General features: G+C 44.3%; 1 protein-coding gene across 6 annotated transcripts in view; it reads right to left on the bottom strand.

Moving 5' to 3' along the window:
• LOC311110040 (GRB2-associated-binding protein 1-like) overlaps nucleotides 1-4,765 on the bottom strand; it is a 73,650-nt gene extending 68,885 nt beyond the window's left edge. For 3 of the 6 annotated variants that reach the window (XM_084188575.1, XM_084188572.1, XM_084188580.1), the window contains exons 1-2: nucleotides 4,339-4,765; nucleotides 4,101-4,230 (exon numbers count right to left, since the gene is read on the bottom strand). In XM_084188575.1, the coding sequence (XP_084044701.1) occupies nucleotides 4,101-4,172 (72 nt within the window). In that variant the 5' untranslated portion in view covers nucleotides 4,173-4,230; nucleotides 4,339-4,765. The remainder of the gene's footprint in view (nucleotides 1-4,100; nucleotides 4,231-4,338) is intronic. The other 3 variants (XM_084188576.1, XM_084188578.1, XM_084188577.1) reach the window with 3 other exon arrangements.
• Between the last annotated feature and the right edge of the window lie 7,569 nt (nucleotides 4,766-12,334).

Below are 12,334 nucleotides of genomic sequence, written 5' to 3'. Positions count from 1 at the left end.
ATACCATCTCACCAAGATGAGAAAAGGAGAATGGAACGGTTCTGAACTAACTCTTACCCTAAGAGGTCCAGAGCCTGCTGGTTTGCTGTTCTACCTGATAATTAATTACACCCACCTGGTGTCCCAGGTCTAAATCAGTCGCTGATTAGAGGAGAACAATGAAAAAAGTTACGTTTAAGGGCTACAGTAAATAAATGGACAAAATACCTATCCCGTGTATGGATAAACCTGAACATACTAAACATCCATAACACTGTGGTGCATGAAGTTTATATGCCAGCGTATGTCCCCTAGCCATGTGATAGAGACCCCTTTCTCTGGGGCCCTGCACTGTCATGGTTACGCTCCCACTATATAGGCTGTCTGTGCCTGCATGTGTCTCCACTCTCCAGAAAATAGAAAAAGGCCTTTGTGTGCACTTTGAGCGGCCCAGTGATCTGCCTGCCGGTAAACAGGGCGGTGCTGCAGACACAGGCAGGCCGCTGAACAGTTTAACCCTTGATCTCGTCCAATCAGGGGCTGAGCTGGCCAGCCGGGGACAAACTTTGCCCAGAATGGTTAACCTCCCGGCAGCCGGCAGGGCTACGTGTCTGGACTGGAGCTACTGTGGAGAGTAGAGGCTGAGTCTGGGGCTGAATGCTCAGACAGTTAGAGTCAACACTGTTGAGAATGAGAGGGCACACACAAACAGAAAGTCTATTTAGATCAACCTATACCGTCTATAGACGACCCGTCTCCCTGACAAACAACAGCAGCACCACTTCTCTGACCTTTGACCCCCCTCTCTCAGTCAACACCTCTACACACATACACAACCGCAACACCCATCCCTGTATCTGTAAGGTCACCTTTACATTCAGAACCCTTGCCAGAGTTAGACCGATATTATGAGGCAGGCCTATATTCTGGATGGGCCCCAGAAATCGGGTCATGATGACGTGGTTACGGCGTAATCCTGAAGACCCGTAGGCTGTGTTAGGCGTTATGGGTTCTGTTATTCACAGTCCCAGTCACATGCCATCCTGAGACGGCTCAAGTGAGGTCACCTCCACCCACAACCGCTGCTGTCGTTAACCACTGCCACACACAGACACTCACAGATACACACACACACACACACACTCAGCGAGTGGGTCGCACACACCTGGCCCAGTGTAACTCAGTGGGGGCTCCAGCTAACAGCTTCAACCAGGGCCAGAAACAACAATCTGCCAGTGATCAGTGTTCCCTCTCATACTGCATGCAGGGCATAATCTAGATCACACAGATCCTATTAACACACTCTGGAGGGACAAAATACAGCCATTCATATTGTAGAACACCATTAAGGAGACACACACACAGTTCCAAAACATCCACACACAAGGTTACAAAAACGCTGTTTAAACAGACGCCGCCAGGCTTTGGCAGAAGTGTGAATCAGATGAATTGGGTCAAAGAGTTCTTCAAAGAGACAGCAGCAGAACAGCCTGTTCCTACAGGGGCAAAAAGAGGCAGCAACAAAACAGCTTGTTATAGGGGCACAAAGAGGCCATTTAGGCCAGAATGGACACATACCAAATCATACAAATAGATAAACACATTCTTAGGGCCTAATGAATGTAGGGTGAGATAAATACACACTAGTCTATAGACCTGAGGGTAGTAAAGGAGTAGACTACAGCGCAATCGGGTCACAATCTTAGTTTGTTCAGGGGCCTGGTGAAATGCAACGCACTACACTTACCCATTGGATTATGCACTTATCAAAATGTCCACTTCTAAGGGAGTAGACCGTTCTCAGTGCTCCATTCACATAAGGATAAGTGTTCCCAGTCAGTCACTCCAAAGTGACACGCTGTAAGTAAGATGGACTTAATGAATGAACACCTCAGGGTGTCGCAGTCCACCATGTCACCCAGTTAGCAGTTACAAAACCTCAGTGTGCAGCAGCTGGGCTGGCTCCCTACACTACCCTCCAGTTAAACATCACTCGGGCACGCGAGCGCACACACATGGCTCCCTGGGTCTTGGGAATAAGGAATTTTGGTCACTGAGTCTGTCATGTGATCAGAGTCTCCCGTCTCATCTGTTCCTGCTGTGGGAGGGCATGGTTACTGTATCACCATGGTTACTGTATCACCATGGTTAATGTGTCACCACCACCACTAGCCATCCCATAGTACCCCCTACACCCCCCTGGCTGACTGACTGACACATTTCACAAGGACAGAGGGAGTGTTGAGCTCTGGGTGCCGATTGATCATGACTAGGGGCTGGACTTCTTATCCTGATCATATGACCTGATCAGGAAAAGCTCTGGGCCCTCAATACAGGCTCTAACTAAGACTATAACTTTTTATCCTGACCATGTGACCTGACCAGGAAAAGCACTGGGCCCTCAATACAGGCTCTAACTAGGACTAAGTAGGGACAGGAAGTGTTCCCAAAGTCAGGAAAAACTCCTGTCCTAGGCATGTAGTAACAAGGACAACGAGGAAGACAATGAACTGAGTTCTGATTCAGATTGATCATAACATCAGTGGTGGAGGGAGAATAGAAGGAATGGTATTTGGCAGGCGATGCCTTGGTTCAGTATCGCCAACCAGAGACGACATTGGGAGAATCTCAATTGCATACTCCTCTCTCCCATCCTCCTTCTCAAAACCCATTGGATGAGAAAGCCAGAGGTCGCGCCCCTTTTACCTTCTCCTCCAATGGGTTTTGAGAAGGAGGCGAGGAGAGAGGACGCGAGGGGTATGCAATAGATATTCTCCCTGAGAGATCGGTTGAGGAGAACTGTGGTTCCTGTGAAAACATGTAGAGCGCAGGGCCGTCCAGTTCCTAATGCAAACATCAATAGAGATATCCAATAACCCACAAACAACACTTAACAGCAAGCCTCTTTTAAAAATGGCAATTTTCTCTCAGAGATGTGGTGTGCAGTCTCTTTTCTAAGCCATCTTTGTAGGTTAGCAAATACAACTGATAGCGGGCCCACGAATACAATGGTGATAGATGTTCTTTGGATAGATAACAGATCCAATATCATAGGAACTAATATACAGCCAACTGATTCACACAGTAAGCAAAGGGGACAAGCATATACAGAGAGGCAATTTCCTTACGGTGTGAGAATGTTAATACTTTCTCAGGTAAAAAACACAAAAGGTCATGTAAGACTATCAACAATGACATCCAGCTTCTAAAGTGTGTGATTTCTAGAGAGAGACATCCATTATATTGCGTAATCGTGTTCTAGCTATGCAACTGTGATTGAAATGTATTTTCATATCATTTCAATACTTCAATGTTATGACACTACTGTACTGATTTGTATGGGTATAGTCTACATGGGACACACTTTTCACGCCACTTTGACACAAAGTGATTTGTAGCACGTTAGGAGAGCATGTTTGGTAACCTTAACCTCAGTCTCTTAACCTGCTACGAAAAATTCACTTCGCTAACGAAGTGGCGTGAAAAGTGTTTCCATAGTCTACATAGACTAGAGTTTCCTGCGACAACCAGGAACTGCTTTCGAAAGCATTCCTTATGGAGAACACAAGTCCATTGGAATTCATTCACGACATTGTGAGAGTTGTCAATGTGATCTGTTTGTTAGATCGGTACATTAGTGAAACCTACAGTTAGGATTTTGACATTGGAAGCTTGTGCGCATAAACGATTATGCTATGACTAGACAGACGAGCATTTCAGTTGCCTTGCGTGGAATGCGAATGTTGCACAGTATGGGGCCATCTTCATGAATGCCTTGAAGTAAACCCACTGTTGGAATTTGCATCAAATCACTGAAATGCTCAACAGCATACAGGCTGTCATCATATCAAGATGTAGCCTAGGAGGCCATTGTCATTTGACAATACAATCGGATTTGAAATCAACTTCTGGCTATTCATGAATTGCCGATAGTTTTGTTGTATTAAACAAAGATTCGAGATGGTGCATAAACTTTGTGCAGCTAGGGGAACTGATTAGCTAGGCTACGTACGGGACTTCGAAATAATCGAAAGTGTTTAACATTTGCATAGCTAAAATGTATCCGCTCTTTGTGGTAACGATCCAAAGCAAGATATGAATATGATAACGCTTAGACTTACGTAACGTCTCAACTTTTTTTCTGGAGGTGATTTTCTTAGCCAGCCGGAGCACACCACATCTCCCCCGCTCATCTTTCCTCCTTTCCTCCTCGCCGTCTGGATGTTGTGGCCGAGATTGTTTTGAGTGAACCTGCAAATATTGACAGAGAGCGGTCAATGGAAATAAAGCAGAAAAAGTTACAATGTCGCATTGGTAGAGATTTTATGAGTTGTTTATGAGTGGGTAAGCGATAAATACCGTCACACCTCCCTCGATAGACTGCGCTGCGAGTCACCAACAACGATACTTTAAGATAGTCCTCTGAAATGTATCAACCACTTTTGTCAAGAAGTGTGTTAAATAGACAAATTAAATCCCAAAGTGTCGTGCGTCCGTGGTTACCTTCTTTCTGGATATGTTTCGTTCTCCAGGCAGAATAGTTGCTAGCAAGACAAGCGCTAGCAAGTAACACTCGCCGAGTTTGGCTTTCAGTGAAAGCTCTTTTATGCAATTCCTTCCAAAGTAGAACAAATAATTTTAAGCACACTTGGATACTTATTTTCCTCTCCTTTCCGACGCATAATTGTTTCACAGAAAGTACAATACCGTTTCACCGACCTTCCTCCCAGTTTCACTCGCTGTGGTTGCTAATTATGATTGACAGATCGGCAGCTCTGTGTTTTCCCTGAACTCAGCTTGACAGCCTCCTTTAGAACACGCAGGCAGAGGGAGAGGCGGCGTGCAAGAAAAATTAACCAACACACGATGGGACATGTAGTTCTCAATTGTTTGGCGTTTCTTCCCCAAAACAAATAACCGTATTTTGATAAATGCTTTTTTGCATATGGTTTGTATTGAATTACACCCATCTACCCGAATACAGGTGGAAATAATGGCTTTTTAATGACCGAACGGAATAACAAAGAAACTACATTCCAGTGTTCAAAGTAGGACCTATTTTCCAATGCGCACGTGCAAACTACACTTACCACAATGCGCGCGCATTTGTGCGCTCGAAGTCATGCAACCTCGAGGACAGTGTAGAAATGACCATACAATTAGACAGTAGGCGATTGCCATTACATTATATCTGTGTGTAAGTGTAAGCACCAAAAACAGAAACAACAAAACCATAATAGTTCAGCAGCAATAAATAAAACAGATATATTCATCATCATCGTTATCATCAAAAAATACAAATGAAACAATATTGGATTTATTTTACTCTTGAGTTCACCCAATTTCTTTGTTGCTTCATTGCAAGCAAGGCTGCAAGCAAGGCTATCCATCCCTTGAAAACGTTATTGTTGTTCTTGTAGACCCTGAGCCTGACTATTGGCAATTGGGCAGAGATGAGTTCCCATGAGGGTTAAAGTATCTGTGGAATCCTGGAATGCTATTGTAATGGTAAATAGCTCTCCACTGTCTTTTGGCTCTTAGCCTGTTTTTGTAAGTGCATCTATAATGTTTGACTGCCATTTTCTAATGGGTTTGAGCATAGTATACAAGAAGGCCAATATTGTTGTGATTAAAGAATAGTTAACTGATGTACAAAAACAAGTATTAACTTTTCATATATTCCTGTAGCTCAGTTGGTAGAGCATGACGCTTCTAACACCAGGGTTGCGGGTTCGATTCCCACGGGGGGCCAGTATGAAAAATGTATGCACTCACTAATTGTAAGTCGCTCTGGATAAGAGCGTCTGCTAAATGACTAAAAAAAATCAAAAATAAATAAATATCGAATACAAATTAATAACATTTACATTTACATTTAAGTCATTTAGCAGACGCTCTTATCCAGAGCGACTTACAAATTGGTGCATTCACCATATAGCCAGTGGGTTAACCACTTTACAACAATGTTTTTTTTTTTTTGGGGGGGGGGGGGGGGGCTAGAAGGATTACTTCATCCTATCCCAGGTATTCCTTAAAGAGGTGGGGTTTCAAATGTCTCCGGAAGGTGGTGAGTGACTCCGCTGTCCTGGCGTCGTGAGGGAGCTTGTTCCACCATTGGGGTGCCAGAGCAGCGAACAGTTTTGACTGGGCTGAGCGGGAACTATGCTTCCGCAGAGGAAGGGGAGCCAGCAGGCCAGAGGTGGATGAACGCAATGCCCTCATTTGGGTGTAGGGACTGATCAGAGCCTGAAGGTACGGAGGTGCCGTTCCCCTCACTGCTCCATAGGCAAGCACCATGGTCTTGTAACGGATGCGAGCTTCAACTGGAAGCCAGTGGAGTGTGCGGAGGAGGGGGGTGACGTGAGAGAACTTGGGAAGGTTGAACACCAGACGGGCTGCAGCATTCTGGATGAGTTGTAGGGGTTTAATGGCACAGGCAGGGATCCCAGCCAACAGCGAGTTGCAGTAATCCAGACGGGAGATGACAAGTGCCTGGATTAGGACCTGTGCCGCTTCCTGTGTAAAGCAGGGTCGTACTCTCCGAATGTTGTAGAGCATGAACCTGCAGGATCGGGTCACCGCCTTGATGTTAGCGGAGAACGACAGGGTGTTGTCCAGGGTCACGCCAAGGCTCTTCGCACTCTGGGAGGAGGACACAACGGAGTTGTCAACCGTGATGGCGAGATCATGGAACGGGCAGTCCTTCCCCGGGAGGAAGAGCAGCTCCGTCTTGCCAGGGTTCAGCTTGAGGTGGTGATCCGTCATCCATACTGATATGTCGGCCAGACATGCAGAGATGCGATTCGCCACCTGGTTATCAGAAGGGGGAAAGGAGAAGATTAGTTGTGTATCGTCAGCGTAGCAATGATAGGAGAGGCCATGTGAGGATATGACAGAGCCAAGTGACTTGGTGTATAGGGAGAAAAGGAGAGGGCCTAGAACTGAGCCCTGGGGGACACCAGTGGTGAGAGCACGTGGTGCGGAGACAGCTTCTCGCCACGCCACTTGGTAGGAGCGACCGGTCAGGTAGGACGCAATCCAGGAGTGAGCCGCGCCGGAGATGCCCAGCTCGGAGAGGGTGGAGAGGAGGATCTGATGGTTCACAGTATCAAAGGCAGCAGACAGGTCTAGAAGGACAAGAGCAGAGGAGAGAGAGTTAGCTTTAGCAGTGCGGAGAGCCTCCGTGACACAGAGAAGAGCAGTCTCAGTTGAATGACCAGTCCTGAAACCTGACTGGTTTGGATCAAGAAGGTCATTCTGAGAGAGATAGCAAGAGAGTTGGCTAAAGACGGCACGCTCAATAGTTTTGGAAAGAAAAGAAAGAAGGGATACTGGTCTGTAGTTGTTGACATCAGTGGGATCGAGTGTTGGTTTTTTGAGAAGGGGTGCAACTCTCGCTCTCTTGAAGACGGAAGGGACATGGCCAGCGGTCAAGGATGAGTTGATCAGCGAGGTGAGGTAGGGGAGAAGGTCACTGGAGATGGTCTGGAGAAGAGAGGAGGGGATGGGGTCAAGCGGGCAGGTTGTTGGGCGGCCTGCAGTCACTAGTCGCAAGATTTTATCTGGAGAGAGAGGGGAGAAAGAAGTCAAAGCATAGGGTAGGGCAGTGTGAGCAGGACCAGCAGTGTCATTAGACTTAACAAACGAGGATCGGATGTCGTCAACCTTCTTTTCAAAGTGGTTGACGAAGTCATCCACAGAGAGGGAGGAGGGGGGGGGGTGGGGGGGAATAACTATTCTGGTGCACAACAGCAATCACATTTCAATGCATGACTGTGGCACTAAACACTGAGGCAACACAATAGCATTGAAACAATGTATTAATCATACCCTTATTCACAACTATATACAGTCTAACAGGCATGACCCACCCAGTTCTGAGTGAGACTTTACATTCTAATATTAATCAATGTAAACATTCACATACAGCCAAGAAAGATATTCATCATAGTATAGCACCATACAGAAGGCAAGCCCAACCAGTGAGGACAACCATTGATGTACATTTGTCACAGTCTACCATCCATAATACTGTTGAGCCTACTTGTCAAAGTCTTCCAAAATACTATTATTTTTACTGTGTGCTCCTCAATATTTTATTTATTTAACTAGGCAAGTCAGTTAAGAACAAATTCTTATTTACAATGACGGCCTACCCCTGCCAAACCCTCCCCTAACCCGGATGACACTTGGATCGAACCAGGGTCCGTAGTGACGCCTCTAGCACTGAGATGCAGTGCCTTAGACCACTGCGCCACTCGGCTCTATGACACTATAGAGCTGAAAGAAAAATATTACTGTGGTAAAAGTTGCTCTAGTCATTGGCATTTTGCTGAGCCATGCTAGTCACTGGGGAACTTAACAGGAGCATAAATCACAACTTCATGGTCCCCAATAGACTCAAATGGGAAAAGAGAGAGAAAGGGGGAGAGAGGGAGGGAGACAGAAAGAGAAGGCATTGTTTATTAAATTAAATTAAAAATGAGTGGTTCCAGAGTTCATGCTTTTGCAAGGGACTTACACTTTTATGAGAAAGGCATTAAAACCAATGTCATTTTACATGCCGTGGGGGAGACCAACCACACAAAAAAACACAAAAAAAACAGTGATCAAACGATAAGCATTTGTGATTTATTGTGTTTGTGTGGGGATGTTAGCTGCTCATCAAGTCTTCCCACTGGTTTTTGCCTTCATTGTTATTACATATTGAAATCTCTGCAATAATAGAGGGGTTATAGCATCCATTTTGCCACCCCCCACCACAATAATAGTATATCATAACTTCAATTTAATTGTATTGTACTTTATATGTTCCCAGAGGAAAGTTGGTTCGCCACCATGGCAGTAAATACAATAGACTGAAAAAGTTGCTCCTAAAAAGTGCAGCCAGGCAAGTCTACATACAATACTGAACAAAAATATAAACGCAACACGCAACCATTTCAACCATTTTACTGTGTTACAATTCATATAAGGAAATCAGTCAGTTGAAATAAATAGATTAGGTCCTAATCAATGGATTCCACATGACTGGGCAGGGGCACAGCCATGAGTGGGCTTGGGAAGGCATAGGCCCACCCACTTGGGAGCCAGGTCCAGCCAATCAGAATGAGTTTTTATTACAGACAGAAATACTCCTCAGTTTCATCAGCTGTCCGGGTGGCTGGTCTCAGACGATCCTGCAGGTGAAGAAGCTGGATGTGGAGGGCCTGGGCTGGCGTGGTTACACTTGGTCTGCGTTTGTGAGGCCGGTTGGACGCACTGCCAAATTCTCTAAAACAACATTGGAGGCAGCATATGGTAGATATATTAACATTACATTCTCTGGCAACAGCTCTGGTGGAGATTCCTGCAGTCAGCATGCCAATTGCACGCTCCATCAAAACTTGAGACATCTGTGGCATTGTGTTGTGTGACAAAACTGCACATTTTAGAGTGACCTTATATTGTCTCCAGCACAAGGTGCACCTGTGTAATGATCATGCTGTTTAATCAGCTTCTTGATATGCCACACCTGTCAGGTGGATTGATGATCTTGGCAAAGGAGAACTGCTCACTAACAGGGATGTAAACAAATCAGTATATTTGGGCAATCTGAACCTGCTGATAAAGCTGCTCTGGTGCTATCAAAAAAAAAAACACACTTGATATCATACAACATTTAGTTGTGTAATTTACAGTGAATGCCATTGCTCAAAACTTTTGAAGTTTCCTTACAAAACTGTAGAAGTGAATCGCAAATGGATTGGTCGATTAATAATTGAATGATTTTTCCCAAATGCTTTTTGAGGCGATTACAGTGCTACTACTACAGTGTGTTGTAAACCTAATGGCAGAGATACCGAATAGCACAGAAATGCCCCATTTGCAAACCACAAGCTTGCATTGCTACATTACACATATTGGCTATGCCATTAGCAACAGCAAGAGTGCTGATGGGGTCAACCATTGCATACCATTCAAAATCAAATCAAATCAACAACAAAAAAATGTCACATGCTCCGAATACAACAGGTGTAGATCTTACAGTGAAATGCTTACTTACAAGCCCTTAACCAACAATGCAGTTTTAAGAAAGAATACCAACAACAACAAAAAAAATCACAAAGAAATACTATATAAAACTATGCGAAATAAAAGTAACAAATAATTAAAGAGCAGCAGTAAAAATAACAATAGCGAGGCTATATACAGGGGGTACTGGTACTGAGTCAATGTGCGGGGGCACCGGTTAGTCGAGGTAATTGAGGTAATATGTACACTACCGTTCAAAAGTTTGGGGTCACTTAGAAATAGCTATTTTTTTGTCCATTAAAATAACATCAAATTGATCAGAAATACAGTGTAGACATTGTTAATGTTGTAAATGGCTATAGTAGCTGGAAACGGCTGATCTTTAATGGAATATCTACACAGGCATACAGAGGCCCATTATCAGCAACCAACAGGCGCCTCACATGTCCTCAACTGGCAGCTTCATTAAATAGTACCCGCAAAACACCAGTCTCAACGTCAACAGTGAAGAGGCGACTCCGGGATGCTGACCTAGGCAGAGTTGCAAAGAAAAAGCCATATCTCAGACTGCCCATCTTAATCTTTTATTTTTATTGGCCAGTCTGAGATATGGCTTTTTCTTTGCAACTCTGCCTAGGTCAGCATCCCGGAGTCGCCTCTTCACTGTTGACGTTGAGACTGGTATTTTGCGGGTACTATTTAATGAAGCTGCCAGTTGAGGACATGTGAGGCGCCTGTTTCTCAAACTAGACACTAATGTATGTCCTCTTGCTCAGTTGTGCACCGGGGCCTCCCACTCCTCTTCTATTCTGGTTAGAGACAGTTTGCACTGTTCTGTGAAGGGAGTAGTAAACAGCGTTGTACGAGATCTTCAGTTTCTTGGCAATTTCTCACATGGAATAGCCTTCATTTCTCAGAACAAGAATAGACTGCCGAGTTTCAGAAGAGTTCTTTGTTTCTGGCCATTTTGAGCCTGTAATCGAACCCACAACTGCTGCTGCTCCAGATACTCAACTATTCTCAAGAAAGCCAGATTTATTGCTTCTTTAATCAGCGCAACAGTTTTCAGCTGTGCTAACATAATTGCAAAAGGGTTTTCTAATGATCAATTAGCCTTTCAAAATGATAAACTTGGATTAGCAAACAAAACGTGCCATTGGAACACAGGACTGATGGTTGCTGATAATGGGCCTCTGTATGCCTATGTAGATATTCCATTAAAAATCAGCCATTTCCAGCTACAATATCCATTTACAACATTAACAATGTCTACACTGTATTTCTGATCAATTTGATGTTATTTTAATGGACATTTTTTTGTGCTTTTCTTTCAAAAACGAGGACATTTCTAAGTGACCCCAAACTTTTGAACGGTAGTGTCCATGTACAGTAGGTAGAGTTATTAAAGTGACTATGCATAGATAATAAACAGAGAGTAGCAGCAGCGTAAAAGAGGGGGGGTGGGGGGCAATGCAAATAGTCTAGGTAGCCATTTGATTAGATGTTCAGGAGTCTTATGGCTTGGGGGTAGAAGCTGTTTAGAAGCCTCTTGGACCTAGACTAGGCGCTCCGGTACCACTTGCCATGCGGTAGCAGAGAGAACAGTCTATGACTAGGGTGGCTGGAGTCTGACAACTTTTAGGGCCTTCCTCTGACACCGCCTGGTATAGTGGTCCTGAATGGCAGGAAGCTTGGCCCCAGTGATGCACTGGGCCGTACGCACTACCCTCTATTCATGTAGTGCCCTTATTGCAAGTCTGATACTACTGTTTTAATACCCATTATATAAGGATGTTTTGATATCCTTTTGGGTCCATTTCGACTGGGTAAGGAAACCTATCCTAGCTGGTAACTTGAATGATGAGGCTTCCCATGGGAGGTCTGTCTGACATCACTGTGAACTCTCCTGTCTGTCACTGTCATAATCCCTCTACTGGGTCATGTTCGTTAGGGCACACCGTAACAAAACATTTTAAAATGCTGTGCAACGTTAAACTAAAATGAGTTTTTCAGATAGTACCTCCCCATTTCAGAACGATTTCCTCCGTTTGGTGCCTAATGAACATGACCCATGGTATTATATGAGATTGTCAAGGAGGACGGATTTACAGTGAGGGAAAAAAGTATTTGATCCCCTGCTGATTTTGTACGTTTGCCAACTGACAAAGACATGATCAGTCTATAATTTTAATGGTAGGTTTATTTGAACAGTGAGAGACAGAATAACAACAAAAAAATCAAGAAAAACACATGTCAAAAATGTTATAAATTGATTTGCATTTTAATGAGGGAAATAAGTATTTGACCCCTCTCAATCAGAACTTATTTCCCTCATTAAAAT

The sequence above is a fragment of the Coregonus lavaretus genome, assembly GCF_964263955.1.
Source record: "Coregonus lavaretus genome assembly, contig: SUPER_35_unloc_1, whole genome shotgun sequence".
In the NCBI taxonomy this organism is placed as follows: Eukaryota; Metazoa; Chordata; class Actinopteri; order Salmoniformes; family Salmonidae; genus Coregonus; species Coregonus lavaretus.
This window is presented reverse-complemented; position numbering and strand designations above follow the sequence as displayed.